Raw genomic sequence first — 19,488 nt, forward strand, 5'->3', positions numbered from 1 at the left:
CAAAACGAATTACAGTGGCAATCAGTAGGATTACAAAATACTTTAGGATTATTCTAACACATCACTGTTAAGTTAGATCGGGTTACTTTAAGCGTTAATTTTCGGATAACATGAATGCACGCAAGGTCAAGCAGTTCTTGATGAAGTAGCACAGGTTTTTAGCTCCTTGAGTCGTCTTGATCATAAGGATATCGGGGAAGAATAGATAATTATTCATATTTTTGTTTATTAATTAACTATATTCTTATTACAAGATATTATAAAGAGTTAAATAATTCCTTAAGTATATTTATAATACATATACAATAATTTACTGTAAAAAATAATGTCTTTCCTTAAATTTATAAATAAGTATGAGTAAATTTATAATTTCCTGTAAGTGAGCTTCCGGGTTAAATTATTATTATGTGAAAATAAATATATCATTATAGTCTGGCAATTTTTATTTCCTCAACGATGTCATTAAACGCAACTGATCTTCTTCCCGATGAAACTGGATGTGGACTGTCCCTAAAAAAATATAAGCGCGCAAATTAAGTTTATTAGTATCAATTGAACATATTGATACAGTAAAACAAAAGTTTAATAAAATATAAATATAACAATGGATGAATATATATTTATTGCGGATCGTGCGTGATGATATGCAAGGATTTATCACGCATATATACACCATGACCTTCTTTCCCACTACTTAATTTGTATATGGTTAGGCAACAAGATAAATAAAATAAAAACATTCGATCATCACCACGCGCTTAGATTTTATATTTTAAAAACTACTCATTAAGGTGTCTCCTTTGTTATCCTCTTTTATACTAAATAAACGTGAGAATAATCACGTCTCATTATATTTTAATCACACATGTAATTAGTTATTAAAAAAAAAAAATTTTTTAAATAGTTACCTATCAATTTCTATCATTTCTTCTTTTTTTTCCTGGATACCATTCACTTTCTCCGTTACTATGGATCTAGTCCGCCTGAATAAATTAAAAAAAAATATTAAGACTAAATAAATTACATAACTAAACAATATCAATAACAATCACAAGTGATTGTATTAATTAAATCTATTGTTTTACCTCCAGTAAAGAACAATCATAACGACAAGTACAATTGTTACAATGGCTAAAAAAACTCCCAGAACAGTTATAGTTACAGTACTTGTACTGTCATCATTATAAGGCTCCGTTTTATTTGCTTCTGTTGAGGAAATTGAAGAATTTTTAGATGTCGATCTTCCCGGAAATGAAATATGTATGACTGTAACATCGTCTGCTCCTGGTTTTGATGCCTGAAAATTAAATATTGTAATTATTTATTGACTTCTTTTTTTTTCGAACTAGTTACACGCTTACATTTAACGTCAAAAGAACAAAACTCTCATTGAAAATTTTTTTAGGCGGGTTAATCAGTTGTAATCTTACTGAGGCATCAGACTTTTTTATCAAGTAAAAATTATCTTGATATTCTAATTAAAAATAAAATTATTTATTAATAAATTGGATGAAATTTCGGGCTGTTATTTTATTGATTAAATTTACCACGTGATTCTTCTTGCAAAAAATATTTAACAGAATTATCAGCACCAGCACTCAATGAAATATCACCTTGATCAAATGTAAATATTGTTCCATTAGCCACTTCAGGCTGTAGATCACTGCAATCCGCAATGTAAATTGGCTTTTCGAACCGCAAAACAGAATTATCTTTATCAACTATTATCGTCACTGATGTAGAAACGGTTCTGGGAACAGTTCCTGTATCCTAAAATAAATTACCAATGTCATTTTATATAAACAACTTTCAAAAGTTTATTAATGAGTTTTTAAAAAATAATTACTCGCGCATAGATTTTGAATGAAAAATCATTTTTTAAATTTATAACAGCGGTAGTCGTCAAAGAAGCGCGGTGCAGTTTATTATCAGTTTGGTCAGTCGATAACCAGGCTGCAAAAAACCCTTGACTGTTGACATCAGAGTTATTGAGGAAAAATGTTATTTTTTGGTTAGACAAATCTACATCTCTGGCAGAGATTCCACTGAGAAGATGCAGAGGAATATTCTGAGGCAAGGGCATGGATAATTTATAACTGTATGGCAAATTCACAAACTGAGGATCATGATTATTGGTGTCATTTATAGGCTGTATTATTTCCTGAAATATTTTCCACGGTCAATGACTTGTTTTTAGATTTCATAAATCGAATTTTTATAGGGTGACTGAGCCAGTGAATGAACGGGCGTATTTTTTGATAATTTAATGTAGAAGGATGCAAAAAAATTAGAATTGAAGTTGTGAAAGTTGTCAATCAAACTGCAGTAAAGAAGTTTCTTTCAAAAAATTAAACAACGTTTATTTACTAATCATGTTCATTTACTGGACTGATCACTTTACGCGGAGAGAATTTTAAGTGAAAAATTACTCTAAATTTTAGTAATCCTGGAACATGATTACTTGTTACCATTTTTTCTTTCAATTTTACCCCTTCATGATGTGCTGTCAACTGATCCTAACAATTATATACCACAACAAATGATCCCTACGAATTGATCCCATCGACCTTCGGTTGAAAATGATGAAGATGAAGGTTTTGAAGATGATGATAATGAAAGTTATGAAAATCTTTATGAAACTGATGAATTAGAAGATCAGCTGTCTGTGGGATCAGTTGTCATGGAGCCCCCACTCATAGAGTAAAATATATTTATATTTTATAAAGTGCTACAAATTGGCAATTTATTGTTGTATTTTTAAAAAGTATTCCAGGATGGATCAAAATTGCAGAGTAATTTCTAACGAAAAAATTTCTCCATAACAATAATTCTTACGAAGTCTGTTTTGTTTATTCCTCCACCACACTCGAAGTATACTCTAATACTCATTGCAGCTTTAGTCTATTAAAACATAAAAATTATAATTTATAAAATTTTTTAATTTAATAAAAATAAATTGATTGATTACCTCATATATCTCGTAATCTTTGAAATCATTAGCTAGAGTTACTTGAAAAATGTCACTATCGAAAGAAGGTGTCATAAAATAACGTTGACTGGCAGATGTAGTAGTACTTTGGATAATTTTAGTAACACCCGTGGTTATATACGTGAGCACTGGCTTGCCAGGTTGATCGGTATCCAGAATAGAAGGTAAAATAATTCCATATTTTATTTCATCTTCTGATAATTTACTCCTATCCGGTTTTTCAAATGAACATTCTGTTGATTGATAACAATCACAGGAATATTAATAATGAACTTGAACTAATTATTTAAGTGTTTTCATTTAATTTCTGACTGAATTTCTCCAGAAGATTTTATTATTTAATGTTTTATGGTTTTATTTATTCAAAATGGATGCAGTAAAAACTTACGTTGACAGGAAACAGAAGTGATAAACAAAAATATATGAAGTTTTAAATTAATGTACATGATGACGGTATTTTAGTAGTACTGCGAGGGATAAAGATAAATGCAATACTTATTGCAAATTCTTATCACGATGACTAAGAGCTGTGATAACGGATCATAGTAATAGCTTCTGATTAATATTAAAAATACAAATATTGTAGACAAGTATATTAATCTCTAATCAAAAAGACTTAGTTTTAGGAAATTTTAATCTTGATTACAAACAAAATGAAAATTATTTCAATGTGTATAATATACAAGCTAATAAAAAATCAACCAAGTAAATAAGATAGTTTGGAAAGTATTACATTAAAAGTAAAATATAAATAATTAATTCATAAAAAAATTTATTTGCTAAAATTCTTATATATAAGTGGAATAAACTTGTTCATTCATTTAAATATAGGGTCAAACGGTATCGGATCTCTTCCTTACACTTAGAGAAATAAACGGATCTATTTTTGCTGTACTGGTAGAGTAAATGAGAATTTTCGAACGGTTTTTTCCTCTTCAATGTTCTGGAAATGCTGAAGACTCTCCATTTCAGGTTCAATATTTATTTTCAAATAAAAAGCATTGAAAAGAGTTACTGTTACACCTTGAGAGTGAGCATCACTAAGCTAATTGTCGAATATTACTTTTCTAATTACGTCATAAATCATTTATTGAATTACGTCACTCATCCAGATAGCAAAATGACGTCTTGATGAGTTCTGGATGAGTTCCTATTTATGATTTTGACGTCTCATCAACATCTTAAAGAAGTTTTTAAGAAGTTGTCAATATGTCGAATGAGCCACCTAACGAACTCGGTAAGACGTCTTTAAAAAGAGTTCTTTCTTTTGACTTCGCAAATAATGACTTCAGTATGAATTTACCATGGCGTCTTTAAGGAGCTCCTAATTTTTACTTCATAAAGAAGTTTAAAAAAGAATACATTTAGACGTCACAAAACTGACGTCTTATTTATGGAGTCATCAAGAACTTTCAATGAAGAGCTCGTAAAAATGACACCTTTAAGAAGTCATTATAAGGCTTCTGGAGGACGCCTTCAAAAGGACGTCGTAAAGCAGTCATTCCGACTTGAATGCTGTCAGGACATATAATGGAAATCTGCAGAAAAAATTTGTTTAAAACATTTTTTCGGAAGCTATAAAAATTGCTGTAATCACAATTGATTAATAAATTAAAAGAAAAGTAAAATTAGAAAAGTTGGCTAGTACGGTCTATCTAAGTAGCATATAGACAACTTTAAGATGTCATATAGACAACTCTAAGATGTCATAAAAGACAACTTTAAGATGTCATAAAGATGTCTTTTAAAAGTCCTGTCTTAAAAAAGTCATTTCAATTTAAAAAATCCTTTAGATGACTTATTTGACAATGATTTGTAATTTACTTTTTGTTATCACCTGTGTCAGGTCTTTTCAGTAGATGTATTTTCGGTGACATAAATTTCGGATTATTTTGTCAACACATTGTTGCCTTAATAGGTCAAAAATCAGCCTCGAAACTTCTATCTTATAGATGTCATGAAAGCGAGTGTGCTACTTGCCCCGACAACCAGTTGAGCTCAATTTTACGTGAAACAATACATAACATGTAATTTCACGTAAAGGGTCAGCAGCCTTTACGGTTTAATTTTCAAATATTTTGAATTTTGCGGGAAAAATGTTTTTTGTCGGTAAATTAGTTCTTTTTGAATTTTTACAGTCGGCAGAACTTGAAAACTTTGTTACCATTTCTTGTTAAGACAAACTTCTATTTTAGCCCACTTACATATATAGTATATGAATATACTAGCTTGACATATGTGTAAGTATATATAAATGTATGTGTAAAACGCCGCCATTTGGATTTTACAGATCGTGTGTGCTTCGTTTTACTACAACCCCACCGCGAGAGACTCGAATATCTAATAAAAAAAAAAGTAATTACTTGTGTGTATTTAACGATAACGATAAAATAGTATAGGTAGTGATAAAAATAAAATGTCTTCGATGAGCGGTGACGAGAATGAATTAACAGAAAATGAATCAGGTATTTAATATTATAATAGTAATGTAGTTTGAGTAAATTATTAGTAGAAGTAACTTATCAATTGTCGCTTTTGCATGTGGTCTTCAATACAAGTTGGACTATAGCATCCGAATAACATATACATATATACAACGCTTCAACAACCGGCATGTATTTCGTTATCATAATTCTTGTTTGATAAACCGCCATTATGATTATTATAATTACAACAGTTTATATATTTAATTTATTATGCCTAAAAGTTCCACGTTTTATCGTTGTCAGGGTAACGCCAACCTAATTTTTTATTTCAGTTAGAAGAACAAGATCCGGACGTGCGTTAAAAACCCCAGTTAAAAAGACGCCTATCAAAAAACCTGTGACTAGAACAACGCGGGCTCGCGGCAAAGCTGCCTTAGAAACAGAAGCTGTCGAGGTAAATTTTATTTTATCACTTATGTTATTTTCATTTATTTTTTTACGTCATAACTAAAAAAAAAAATAATTTAAATCAAAGTTTCACTTAAAAAATTTTTTTTTGACAGTAACATATTTATATTTATGTATATGTTAATTTATTTGATATGATAGGAATGTACAACAGTAGTTGAGGAAGTGGAAGACGATTCTGTCCCCGAGAATGGAATGCAGGAATTGCAACAAGTTGTAATTGAACCAAACGAAGAAAGTGCATCGTCAGCACCTTTTGAAGAGTGTGAAGAAATAGCTGACATACAGGAAGAAACACAATACGAACAATCAGATCAAGAGACACAGGGTGTGCCGGAGTTGGAAGCACCACCACCACCAGTTGTCAGCAACAAAACACCTTCCGCTACTATTTTATCTACTCTTCGAGTAAAAGAATCTTCACAGATGATGGTACGATTAATTTTACTTTTACAATTTCTGTATTTTTTTTAACTGATCCCATAAGTTTATTTCCGGACTGTTGATTTGTAAATGTGTTTTAAATTTTTGCGTTATTTATTTTAGGATGATGAAAGTAATGTAATTACACTGGAAGACAACAGCGTTGACAATGAACTTGAGGCACAGGACAGCAATCTTGGTGATGAAGGTATGAATGGCGGCCATGTAGATGAAACTCAAGTGATTGAGACCAGCGAGGCGACGAATGAAACGGAGTCAGCAGAAGCTATGGTAGAGGATACAGATGTTATTATTCAAGAAGAAACTGACGAGCCCATGGAAGTTAATGATACAGTGCAAGAAGTTGAGACGATTGATGATGCTGGTGATGATGATGAAAAGTTACAAGAAAAAATTGATAATTCTCAAGCAGAAAGTGAACAAGAGGTTCAAGAAATAGAACCAGCTCAAGTTCTGGAAGAAGATGAAAAGAAGGAGCCTGACACTGAGGCTGTGTCAGAAGATGAATTTCCTACGGAAGCTGCTGCTAAGGTACATTAATTATAAATATCACTAATACGTATTTTTTCATTTATCGTTCTTTTTTTTTTTATTATTTTTACTTTTATTTATTTTACAAAATTTAACATTTTATTATCAGTATTTCGAAGACGTGGAAGATGTGTCTGATGATGACTTTTCCTTATGTGAATGTTTAATTGAGGTATACTTACCCACCCTCTCCTTATTTATTCCTCATTTTTATTATAAGTATATATGAGATGTATTTATTGAGCTGTAATTTTAAAAAAATTATTTTTAATATGAACTTATTAATTTAAAAAGGAACCAGAGACTGAAGCAGTTTCTGATGAAGAATTACCAGCAGCACCACCAGCAGATCTAGGTGAAACAGAATCTGTATCCGAAGATGAACTGCCACCAGACAGTGAGAAAAAACGAAAAGCTGCTGCTAAAGCCTCTGAAAAATCAACTGAGAAAAAAGCCAAATTAGAAGCTGGTAGTAAGTTTTTTTACCAAATAAAATATACTGTCTTATTATTAATATTAATATTTAATTAACCATTTATTTTTTTCTTTTCCGAAGCTAAAAGAAAATTGAATGCTGAAGGTGAATATGACCCCAGCTCACCTACCTCAGAAACCAATGAAGAAACTCCGGCCAAAAAAGCAGCTCTGGCCGCCGACACTGAGACTGAAGAAAAACCAGAGACTGCTCCGCCTTCACCCAAGAAAAAAACTCTCCCTGAATTGGACAAGTATTGGAAAGCAGTAAATGAAGATCCTTCCGATTTTACAGGATGGACATATCTACTCCAATATGTTGACCAAGAAGTAGTTATATATTTTTTATTTTATATTCATAATTAATCACGAATATTAATTGATGCGTAAATTTGTTTTAGAACGACGCCGAGGCAGCTCGTGAGGCCTATAGTAAATTTTTGGAGCGCTATCCCTACTGCTACGGATATTGGCGCAAGTATGCCGATTATGAGAAGAAAAAGGGCGATCCCGACAACGTACAGACGGTGAGTAAAAATGGTGATACATAATTACTAGGGTAGTTTTTTAAAAATTAAATTAAATATGGTAATAAATTTAATTAACGCAATCTAATGAAATTAGCTCGAGTTAGGAAGACGCGTGGGCAGTGTGCACGCACGTAAATATGGTTTTCCCTTCCAACAGCCTAGCACGTCTTGTGGCACCCATTCAGCTCTCTTCATTTACCGATTTGCTAATTATTTAATTATGATTATTACTATTATTACTATTATTAAAAAAATTATTCAAATGCGATTACGTAATACTGTTTTATTATCATTACCGTTATTATCGTTATTTTATGAGCTTAATTACGTAAGTCACAATATACGCTTGTTGTCGCTGTTTAGAATAACATGAGTGACAACAATTATGTGTGTGTGTTATTTATAATTTAATAATATAAGCATTTATTATTATATACTTAGCTTATTACCGAAGTATTGTAAAAATATTAAGCATTTATTTAAGTTACTGCAATTTATAAACAAATTATAATATTTATAATATTTAAAAAAGAAAAAAAAACATACCATACACAATTTGTAAGTAAGATCGGTTCGGTCGGTTGAGTCAAAGTCTGAGACTTAGGACAGGCGGTGACACGTGACGGTGGAAAGCAGAGAGAAAATATGGGCTGAAGAAACAGAGGCACCCTGATATGGAACACTCCCTGATTCATAAGGTGAATGCACAATGCTCTGCAATCTCTGTCTTAATTATTATATTTTTTACAGTACGCGAACTTTATGTGAGTACAAGTTACTATGATAAGTATGTGCTTAACAAAAGCTATAAGATTATATCGGTTTTAATAAAATTACATATATATATAAATAATAATATACAATATAATTATAAAAATATAAATAATATAAATTCCAGATAATATATTATGTAATTACCATTATATACTTAACCGTATTAACAATTAATCACAGGTATTCGACAATGGTTTGAAAGCTATTTCTCTCAGTGTTGACTTATGGCTTCATTACATCAACCACTGTAAGAGTATGTACGAAGAAAATGAGGAAAAAATGCGTCCAGAATATGAGAGGGCTATCGAGGCTTGCGGTCTGGAGTTCAGGTAAATTTTATATTTCAGTTGTTTATTTTTATTTATTTTTTAACTTCCCGCTATGAAAATTTAAAATTGAAAAAAAATGGGAAGTTAATGGTTTCGGTTTGAATTTCGAAAATCGAGTTTTCATCAGATCTTGACGTTTTGAGGTCCTAGGAAGCTATTCTAACTATTTCCGGGTGAACGTGTCTGTGTGTATGTTTGACGATATCTTGGGAACAAATCAACCGATTTGAATGTTTTTGGCGGCAATTGAAAGGGCTGACCAAGACTTAGAGTTATAAAACTCATTGAATTTTGGAATCGATCGGTCAAGTAGCAGCTTACAAGTTATACAAAAAATCAAAAAAATTTATTTTTCTAAGTTTTTGTGGCATCACTCGACCGATTTGTTTCTAAATTTGATCAAATCTAAGTTTCTATGAGCTCTCTCGACTCAAAGAACTCAAAAGTTTATCAATAATAAAGTTTTCGAGCTCTCCGAGTTCAAAAACAGCGGGACGTTTTGTACTAATAATAATTTTTTTTTTTCTGTAGATCCGATCGTTTATGGGAAAGTTACATCAAATGGGAGCTTGAAGGAAAACGATTTAACAGAGTGACAGCTCTCTATGATCGACTACTTTGTACACCAACACTCGGTTACATGACGCACTTTGAAACATTTCAAGAATTTGTATCATGCCACAGTCCTAATCGTATTTTAAGTGTAGATGATTTTCTAGCATTACGAGCTGAAGTTAAAGCCATGCTTAAAGCTGATGAAACACCTGCAGCCGCACCAACAGATGATGCACCTCCTGGTGAAGAGTTACCTCCTCATGAAGCGCCGCCGACTGATGAAGAGACACGTGCCATTCGTGAAAAAATAATAAGCTCCCGACGTAAAATGCATAAAGCTAATGTCAACGCTGTTGCTGCTCGTTGGGCGTTTGAAGAAGGTATTAAAAGACCTTATTTCCATGTCAAGCCATTAGAGCGTTGTCAATTGAAAAATTGGAAAGAATATCTCGATTTTGAAATTGAACAAAAAGATGAAAACCGCATTATTATTTTATTTGAACGTTGTTTGATTGCGTGTGCGCTGTATGATGAATTTTGGTTACGGTTTATTCGTTACTTGGAATCTTTAAAAGGTGACAATGTTGAAAAAATAAGGGACGTTTATGTACGCGCTTGCGAAATTCATCATCCGAAAAAACCAAATCTTCATCTCCAGTGGGCGACATTTGAAGAGGGAAGAGGAAATTTCGATAAAGCTGCTAGCATTCTTGAAAATATTGACAATGTCATACCTAATATGCTACAAATAGCTTACCGTCGTATTAATCTTGAACGTCGACGTGGTGACTTAGATAGAGCATGTACCCTTTATGAAAGTTACATTAGCAACAGTAAAAATAGAACAATAGCTAACAATATTGTTGTAAAATACGCGAGGTTCCTTTGTAAATTTAGAAATGACATTGACAAAGCTGTTAAAGTTTTACTTAAAGCTGCAGATAAAGATAAAGAAAATCCACGGCTCTATCTTCAATTAATTGACTTGGGACTGCAGAGAAATCCAGTCGATACTAAAGAGATTATCGGGTATATGGACATGTTCATTGAACGAGAGCATGTAGATCTTGAACAGAGGGTCCTCTTTGCTCAACGGAAGGTAGAATTCCTTGAAGATTTCAGCTCTGATATCAACGAAGTACTTCAAGCTCACGAGCAATTCCAGCAGTGCATAAAACAAGCTAAAGAACGTAAGAAGTCAAAGAACGATGACAGCAAAGTGTGAGTATTCTTTTATTACTACTACACTGTAAAAAATCGGGAGTGAATTCAATGTGATTACGGATTTTATTTACATCCGAACCCTGGTGGAAATTTTTCGGAATTTTCTCTGAAAAACTCAGTTTTAAAGTTCTAAAGACTTTTTCAGAGTTATTCAGAGAAAAGTCCGAAAAACTTACACCAGGAAACTCACTTCGCCAATTGGAGTTCCAAAGTTTTTAAAAAAGTCACTCCGAATACGGAGTAAATAGAGAGTTTGGCTTTTCAGCAGAGTGATCTGGATTTTATTTAAATCCGCATTCACTGCGGTTCGGAGTTTTAATATTGAAATAAATTCCCCTTTGGAGTGAATTTAACTCCAAGTGGATTAAATAAATAAAGTCATCCGCTCCGCATTGACTCCGAAATTAATCCGCTTTACGCTTTAATTTTATTAATTATGAGCTCTGATAATATTTTAATTAATGGTTTTTTATATTTATATTTTTTAGCGATTCTTCGCCGCCGAAGAAAATAAAAACGACTGACCCATCAAGCGCACCACCACCACCTTCTGCCAACACTCAATCAACTTATCAGTACAGCAGTGGAACAAGTGGAACTTATCCATCACAACAACAATTCCAAAGTGGACAATACGCCAATCAAAGTGGATATCAACAGAGTTATCAGCAATATCCACCCCCGTCAGATCCAAATTACGCGAATTATCAAAATTGGCAGTACAGCCAAAGTGGACCGCAGGCGTACGGGCCATATAATCAGTGGGGATCTTACAATTACTACTAAAATTCCCCGATAATTGGTAATAATTTTTCGATAAGTGATACAGTACCTCTGTAAATTTTAATAATCTCAACGTGTGTTTTATTGAGTACACAGCACAATTTGTGCAAGAAAAAAAAATTGAATAACTGATGATATATTCGTAAAATTGATGATTACGTTATTGATCCTTGTGTATTCTTAATTATCTCGTGACGATAATAACTATTGATATTTTGAGACGTGACTTTTTCTAATCTTTGACTTTGCACTCGAACAGTTATTTATAAAATTAAGGCTTTATATTGATTAGATCAGAGTTTTAGCGCAATAAAAACAAAAAAAATTATCTGAATTTTATTTAAAATCTTGTTATAAAATTAAAACAGTAATAAAATATCATTTTTTACCTGTAAAAATTATAAAACCAATAATTTTTCATAAGTTTAATTAGTGTCATTAAACATTTTATGTTTAAATCGTCATTAATGTCAACTACACATTAACTTTAGTTGTGTAGTACGTGATAAGTTGGATAATTAATATTTTCAAGACTAAAAATAATTTTTATTGTTCGATATTTGTGAAATAAATTTTTGAAATTGTAAAACAAATTTATTAATTTCATACAAAATTATTATTAATAATAATTTCATTTTTTTTTCTTTTTTTTTAAATTCCATTCTTTTTATCGATTTTTTTTTTCGGTACCAATAACTTTTTTTTTTTTCGCAAAATTTATTTATTACTCAAATTAAAATGCTTGCAAGTTATTTTTTTTCTTTTAAATAAAATCAATTGATTGTAAATTAAAGATTTAAATATTAAACAAACATTTTCCAAACAAAGATGTTTATTTATTATTTTGTCCGTCTTCATTAAACGACATTACGAAATTTATTTTCATTGTAAAATTATATATTATCTTCATATGTAAATTAATGATTCAAAATTTTCTTAGACATGCCATACGTGTAATTAATTGATGTCATAAGTACGTATTGATAAGTTACATATACTCTTATTGGAAACGTATTTAAATAAAATTTAAATCTTTTTATCATCCGATCGAGTGAGTAATTAATGCAATAAGTTTTTTATTTACTCCTAAAAAATTTACTATCTAACAATATCGATGGGAAGTCAATCAATTTATTTAAATGATATATTTTTGTTTGTTATCTTCTGATCTGATGGTTGATATTATCAATTTTTTTTCCATCAAAATTTATTCTAATCATTACTGTGAATAAGTTATTATGTAACTAATAAAATTAAGGAAATAAAAAAAAATCTTTTAAATATTCATATTCAAAATAAAATCAATCATTTTTTTTATATTATATTTATTTTTATTTATTGACTATGAAAAAATATAACAATTTAGTTCTTTTTTTAAAGTATAATAAAATCGAAAACGGTAAAACACTTGATAAATATTTTTAAAAATCGCGTTTTTTTTATAAAAACTGAAATACAAAAATTATAACTCTGAAAATCATCATTTCTTCATGCTCGTAATCATCATCCATGATATTTCAGTCTCATACAGATGAGTTTTACAGTATATTAAACTTACAAATATTTTTTATTAGAGTATTATATGACAGATCTTAAATTTTTAAAGCTAATGATATAATTAATCAATTATTGCCTCTCAGATCACATGTTTCATGATAAGCATTCGTTGTATTTAAAACTTATTGTATATATTATATATTTTTTTTCTTAATTTTAATTTGTTTAGTTTAGTATTAAATATTCTCAAGCAACTATAGCACTAGAGACATCAGTATTGAGACCACAGGTTCCATCACCTCGATAAACTCTATAGTATCCTTGTTCACCCCAACTAGTTCCCCAACTGTTTTTAACTATCCAATAGGGCATCGTCTTCTTGAATATGGGGTAAGCTACAAAAATTAATTATCAATTAAAATCAAATAGTCATAAACCAAAAAAATTAATAAAAGTAAAGTTAGCAGACATTTGAAATTAAAAAAATTTTTTTTTAACAGATATATAATGACAAAAAAAATATTTCTAAAAAAATGCACATATCGGAAATTTCATAAACTATACGTGCAATTTTTCAAAATATTTTTTTTAATATTTACTTTTTTGTTAAAAAAAATCCAAAAATTTTTAAATGTCTGCTAACTTTATTATCATAAAAAATTATGGTACTGAACTTAACCGACGTCTAATAATTTTTTTCAAAACAATATATTACAAATCTATAGTTTTTTTAATTTTCTACATGTGTATATTTTTAGTTTTTTTTTTTTAATTGATTTGTTGAAAAAAAAATCCGAAAATTGTTGATTGTCTGTCAATTTCAGGATCATTTTTTTTTTATACTGAAGTTAGCCGACGTCTAATAATTTTTGACTTTTTTTAAAAACGATAATTTATAAAAAAAAAAAAAAGATTTAAAAAATTTCACCTATAGCTCTTTTAATTTTCTACATGCGCATATTTTAATTTTTTTTTTTTGTTACTAATTTGTTGAAAAGAAAAAATCCAAAAGTTTTTAATTGTCTACCAACTTCAGGATGATAAATTAATTAATATATCTAAACTTACTGTGAACTCCGTAACCGACGATAAGGACACCATGGTCAAGATTATCTTTACTACAAAGAAATTTAAAAGGATGTGATACTCCTCCCATGTAAAATTGCATCGCATTAGCATTGATACCGATAGCCATAGGCCCATTTTTGACCAACCATTGGGCCATTTGAGTTTCATTTGAGGTAATATTCACCGCCGAAACAATATTGACAACAGCTTTGTTTTTTTTGAAATGACATTTTTCATCTTCAGCGTCATATGGATAGTCATCTTCTAACTCAAGTCCGCCCAATTCTTCAAGCGCACGATAAGCATTTTCCTGTAATCCTCCATTGCATCCTTCATCAAGTTTATCACAATCCACTAGCTCTTGTTCCGAAAGCGACAAAAGTTTATTATGTTTGATAGCATACTGTCCTTCAACATTACCAGTTACAGAGAAGGCCCAGCATGACCCACATGACCCTTGATCTTTAACTGGCGTTACAACGTTGTAGTGTCGCCAGTCGTACTCTTGAGGTAACTCAACATCAGGAATCTTTGCCATAGGATACGGAATTTGATTTTCTGATCTCAAATCTGGTCTTAAACCCACGTACCGACGAAATTCATCAGATGTCATGTCAGCGAACATCGTTGGTCCATATATAGCAGTACCTTCTTCGTAGTCTTGCAGTGTCTTAGCAATTATCATGTTCATTTTAAAAATTTTGAAACGCGCCGCTTTTTCGTCATCTGAAGTATAGACACGATTGTATGTTTTTTGAAAAGATTCAAAAGCCCGCTCATCTTTTAATTCTTGAGCCACTTTCATCATCTTAAATGAATAATTAGCGCCTTTGAGCGACCGTTTCTTACGATTTTTTTCATCACAATTTATTTTAATGTCCAGTGCATTTTCCTGTAACCACGGTCTTGACCAGGCGGTAATTAAACACTCTTTGATTGGACTGTTCTCAGCCAGTAAACATGTTTCGGCGTATTGACCTTTGGGACAATTGCTCTCGCCTAATTTAACGCCGATTTTGTACAGTGATCCAGAAACAACTTGATGAGATGCATTAACGACGTCCACAACAATCGGTTCATTAGTACCTTGGTAACCAGATGAGTATTTTTTCAAGCCTTGCTTTACAAACTCTTTTATCTCAGGTTCCTCAACCGATTTATGAGTTGCACCTCCCAGAATGGGACTTTCGTGATCTCTTTTGAATCTTTTTTCGTTTTTGTCAAAGCACTGAGCATCCAAAACTTTGGCATTCTTGAGAGAATTTTCTTTTCCGGTAACTACATGGAGTCTGCATATTTTCAGTGGGTTATTTGATTTAGTGACACAATCTTTAAGGTCATCATGTTTTTTTTCCTGACAACTTGTCATTCCGACCATAACTGTGATAGAATAAAAATTTTTATTAGCTTTTTCTTCTTTTTTTGAATCCAAAACCTTAACTACCACTCGTTTATTATCATCCGTATCAATATCATCAAGATAATCAACAGCTGTCTGGGCTAAACTCAACATAGGATTTGTTTCTGTTCTCAAAGATCTTTTTCTACGTGAAATCTTCACATTAGGCTCTTGATTCTCTTTCATAATCTCAGTTTCTACTTTTTGAGGACGAATTATTTCTTCAGTAACTTCAGTTCCATAATTTATCGGTTCAGATTGTCCAATCTTTTTTTCCGGAATATCAAAGTCCTTCAAAAAGTCATCAAATTCTTTTAATTTATCAGCGAATGCCTTGAGAGGTTTTTTTTCTACATCATCTTTTTTCAAAACAGTTTTAATAAAAGGTGGTTCCGTAAGTGCCGATTCATCTTCACTATGACTACCCGATTCAGAAGTCGATATCGGTACCACTAGTAATTCATCAGCAAGATTTTTATAAGATTTTATCTGACCTCTTTCAGCAGCTTGATTATAAATAGTAGACTTAACTTCCTCACCTTGTTGGCTCTGACCATCATTAGTCAAGGATTCTCCAACCAAATGTGACCGTTCATTGCCATTTAGATAATTCATTTGATCACGAGACTCTGTACAATTATTACGAATCAATCGACGGCTATTAGTAAGCCACGGACGTTCATCAAACATCACAAGACACAACATAACCGGTTGACTTGCCTGAAGAGAACATTGCGCGCGTGGACTATTTGCTGTCTTCTGACAATTTGTCTGTCCCATTTCCAGCAGTAGCTCGTAGCGAACGACATCAGACCCCGGTGGAATAGAACGGGTTACTCTTACAATACTGATAACTCGGAATTTAAAATCCTCAGTACTTGACTGATCTAAAGACACAGCGGCAAGTTCTCCAAAGGCATCAAGACCTGGCAGAGTTGGATTAAGCTCGTAAGGACAACCAGGACAGTAATGAGATGCTCGTACTGCTATAAATGGTTTGTCATTCTGATCAATGACGTCTTGATCCTCATGAACAAGTTTCACACTGTCATTATTTGGTTGCTTATCCAAACTCTCGACAATCTCTTGCTCTTGAAGATCCTGCATACTATCTGGTGAAACTTGATTAACATTTTGTTTTGATTGGGGATACAAATACATACATTGCTTGGATTTACTTTCAACTTCGATAACACCAAGTTCATGCTGCTTGATATCAATAGCACACACTTCACGTGGACACGATGAATCTTTACAATCCGTCTCTAAATTCAATGTCAAACGATAAATTATGTATGGCGGCTGTGTCTAAAAATAAAACCATCAATTTTACAGTTAATTATATTTATAATAACAACAATAATCATTTTATTAATATAATAAATAAATAAATAAATCAGAAATTTGCTTTGGTACAGAAATTTCTATATTTTAATAAAAGTCTTTCTTGATAACCTACTGCTACTTCTATCTCTTCTAATCAGTTTGATATCATTTTTTTTTGCTCTAATAATTTTGTACTACCGCAGCATAATGTCCTCATTTTTTAAAAACCCTCATAATCATTGATTTATAAATATAAAAATTACTAAATTTATTTATTTACAATTTTATCTCATGTATAATTAATATTTTTAATTAACTGATATTGGCATTTACTAACAATATTATCTGATAATTTTACTCAAATTACATTATCACGTGGTGATAAAATATATTTTATAAATAAAACTTACTCATTATTTATATGATAGTAAAGTTAGCGGACATCTGACATTTTTGAAACTTTTGAAATAATAAATTTAAATGTTTGTAAAATAAAAATAAAAAAATGCATGTTTAGACAATTCAAAATTCAGTACATGCATTTTTTTAAATTTGATTCTTTTAATTATTTAATTTTTCTATATGTAATCAAAAAATTGTCATATGTCTGCAACATTTACACTCATAATATTTATACTAAAAAATGAGTATGAATGTAGCACACATCAAATTTAAAATTATAAATAAATGGAGTAAATAATTTTAAAAATATTTATAAAAAATCCACTTATTAATTTCAAAATTTTTTAAATGCGCATTTTTAAAAAATTTTATTTTATTAATTATTTACTCCATTTATTTATAATTTTAAATTTGTCTGATGTCTACTACATTCACGCTCATACTAAAAGTCTCAAGCAAAGTGAAAAAAATAATTTAAAAAATATATATATATACTTATATATTTACCAATTTCTGTGCATTTATAAGATTTCCACTTTTGTAAGTATGACGTGTTGGTGAGTCTTGATTGAGAGAATTTAAAGCACTTTGTATTAATAAATCAGATATACTCTGTGGTGATACATTTATCGGTGTTGTTGCAATCGTCTGTACAATAAACATTGAACAAAACAATGATATTGTTAATTTTTTAAAGTCAAAAATTATGCTGGTACCAGCCATTTTTTCTCTCATCAATTATATTCTATGTATACTTTAAATCCTCTGTATATTTTTTAAATCACGTCTTTATCGTATAACTCTGCGCAATCAACTGACTGCAATTGACACTTCACAGAAAAAGAAGGAATGTATAACAACATATATATGTGTATGTGTCATGTATGTACTCATCTATACTTAGATGAGGCAACTGCACACACTGAAGCCTTCTCGATGCAATAACGTGACTCCTACCTACACACAAATATAAAAATATAAAAAACAAGGACTTTAAAAAGATATAAATCTACAATAATATAATGTTTTTATTTTATGTGCTGAAAAACACGCAATTTATAACTTCTGCTACAGATATATATAAAATGTAGGTAAATATTTTATTTATAAAATGAAAGAGTAATAAAATATTTATTGACCGTCACATAACTAAATTATCATTTTATTATGAAATAGCTTTCGAAGAAAATACGTGTAAATATATACAGCAATCAGGAAATTAAAAATTTAAATCATTTGATTGATTATATCAACAAATATATGATCATGAAGTTAGCAGACAATTTCGAATTTTTTTTCAATAACTTGGGGCCAGTTTTTCAAACCAGGTTTATTTTTATCCGGGTTTAAATTGATATTGCTAGTATATTTATATATTAATAATATACGATGCTAAAAGTATCTGACAACTTATAATTATACTCTTTTTAATTACCAAGTTAATTGTAATCATAAAAATGTTGAAAAAATCCACAAGAGAATTTTTTTAAATTTTTCATATACATTTTTTGAAATGCCTGTTAATATTCATTTTGTTTATTGAAAATACATAAAATTTTGTAATGTCTGTTACTTTCAGCATCATAAAATATATGAGTTTGAATGGTAGCGGACATGAGACAAATGATATGTATCATTTATAAATTTGAATTAAGTAAATGAATGAACTAAAATTATGAAATTTGAAAAAATGCGCGTACGGATTTTGCATTTATCTATATATGCATTTTTAAATTTTTACTCTACTTACATTTTATTCACTTATTTTAAAATTTAAAAAGTGGACAATCAATTATATCGCTTTTTTTAATAAGGGATTGTCTGCTATCCCTTATTAAGAAAAATGATTTAATCCATGCTAAGTGTATATCTATATATCATTCAATTCGAATTGTTTTAAATCATTTCATATTGTTTTGAATCATTTCAAATCATTATTCTTCATCAAGGATATTCACACTCATTAATATTTCGATCTACCAGCAATAATAATTTAAACCCAAATTAAAAATAAATCAGGTTTGAAAAACTGGTCCTTAATTAATTAATTTAAAAAAAAAAAAACTAAAAATATGCAAATGTAGAAAATTCAAAAAACTATTAGAAAATTATTTAAAAAAATCATCAGACATTCGCTAATTTCAGTACCGTTACAAATATTAGTACAAGAATAAAATAAATATTTAAAACTGCGTATTTGAAATATAAATTTTACGCAGTTTTTATTATTCAAAGTTTGCCATTCAAACAAAGAAATACTCAGTGCAAG

General features: G+C 30.4%; 3 protein-coding genes across 5 annotated transcripts; 1 reads left to right on the forward strand and 2 right to left on the reverse strand.

The window, feature by feature from the left end:
* Window positions 1-209: 209 nt before the first annotated feature.
* On the reverse strand, window positions 210-3,543 carry LOC130675924 (protocadherin-like wing polarity protein stan). Its single transcript, XM_057481828.1, has 9 exons — window positions 3,378-3,543; window positions 2,969-3,222; window positions 2,836-2,901; window positions 1,847-2,161; window positions 1,548-1,770; window positions 1,362-1,474; window positions 1,086-1,297; window positions 909-983; window positions 210-510 (listed from the first exon to the last, which is right to left on the reverse strand). The coding sequence occupies exons 1-9, from the start codon at window positions 3,433-3,435 to the stop codon at window positions 426-428; spliced, it is 1,401 nt and encodes a 466-aa protein (XP_057337811.1). The 5' UTR covers window positions 3,436-3,543; the 3' UTR covers window positions 210-425.
* Window positions 3,544-5,279: 1,736 nt separating this feature from the next.
* Window positions 5,280-11,994, forward strand: LOC130675921 (pre-mRNA-processing factor 39). 3 transcript variants are annotated; one of them, XM_057481824.1, is made up of 11 exons: window positions 5,280-5,454; window positions 5,748-5,869; window positions 6,025-6,315; window positions 6,430-6,858; window positions 6,968-7,030; window positions 7,153-7,327; window positions 7,415-7,662; window positions 7,734-7,859; window positions 8,817-8,965; window positions 9,497-10,741; window positions 11,233-11,994. In XM_057481824.1, exons 1-11 carry the CDS (start codon window positions 5,406-5,408, stop codon window positions 11,528-11,530), a joined length of 3,195 nt encoding a protein of 1,064 aa, XP_057337807.1. In that variant the 5' UTR covers window positions 5,280-5,405; the 3' UTR covers window positions 11,531-11,994. The 3 variants fall into 3 exon arrangements, with proteins under 3 accessions (XP_057337807.1, XP_057337806.1, XP_057337808.1); XM_057481823.1 differs by having other exon boundaries at window positions 7,153-7,330; window positions 11,233-11,993; XM_057481825.1 differs by lacking the exon at window positions 6,968-7,030 and having other exon boundaries at window positions 7,153-7,330; window positions 11,233-11,991.
* Window positions 11,995-12,834: 840 nt separating this feature from the next.
* Window positions 12,835-18,059, reverse strand: LOC130675922 (uncharacterized). The gene is made up of 3 exons (XM_057481826.1): window positions 17,727-18,059; window positions 14,093-16,799; window positions 12,835-13,419 (listed from the first exon to the last, which is right to left on the reverse strand). Exons 1-3 carry the CDS (start codon window positions 17,952-17,954, stop codon window positions 13,271-13,273), a joined length of 3,084 nt encoding a protein of 1,027 aa, XP_057337809.1. The 5' UTR covers window positions 17,955-18,059; the 3' UTR covers window positions 12,835-13,270.
* Window positions 18,060-19,488: the final 1,429 nt, after the last annotated feature.

Source organism: Microplitis mediator, chromosome 10 (assembly GCF_029852145.1).
Source record: "Microplitis mediator isolate UGA2020A chromosome 10, iyMicMedi2.1, whole genome shotgun sequence".
Classification (NCBI taxonomy): Eukaryota; Metazoa; Arthropoda; class Insecta; order Hymenoptera; family Braconidae; genus Microplitis; species Microplitis mediator.

What these genes read in the sequence shown, in the direction of transcription:
- LOC130675924 (XM_057481828.1), bottom strand. Translation starts at nt 3,435, where the DNA reads ATGTACATTAATTTAAAACTTCATATATTTTTGTTTATCACTTCTGTT. An exon ending in CACTTCTGTTTCCTGTCAAC is followed by an intron (nt 3,223 to 3,377) that starts GTAAGTTTTTAC and finishes ATCAATCAACAG; the next exon opens with AATGTTCATTTGAAAAACCG. An exon ending in GAATAAACAAAACAGACTTC is followed by an intron (nt 2,162 to 2,835) that starts GTAAGAATTATT and finishes AAAATATTTCAG; the next exon opens with GAAATAATACAGCCTATAAA.
- LOC130675921 (XM_057481823.1), top strand. Translation starts at nt 5,406, where the DNA reads ATGTCTTCGATGAGCGGTGACGAGAATGAATTAACAGAAAATGAATCA. An exon ending in AAGAATCTTCACAGATGATG is followed by an intron (nt 6,316 to 6,429) that starts GTACGATTAATT and finishes TATTTATTTTAG; the next exon opens with GATGATGAAAGTAATGTAAT. An exon ending in AGCCAAATTAGAAGCTGGTA is followed by an intron (nt 7,331 to 7,414) that starts GTAAGTTTTTTT and finishes TCTTTTCCGAAG; the next exon opens with CTAAAAGAAAATTGAATGCT.
- LOC130675922 (XM_057481826.1), bottom strand. Translation starts at nt 17,954, where the DNA reads ATGAGAGAAAAAATGGCTGGTACCAGCATAATTTTTGACTTTAAAAAA. An exon ending in TTATAAATGCACAGAAATTG is followed by an intron (nt 16,800 to 17,726) that starts GTAAATATATAA and finishes TTTTATTTTTAG; the next exon opens with ACACAGCCGCCATACATAAT. An exon ending in CGTCGGTTACGGAGTTCACA is followed by an intron (nt 13,420 to 14,092) that starts GTAAGTTTAGAT and finishes TAATTTTTGTAG; the next exon opens with CTTACCCCATATTCAAGAAG.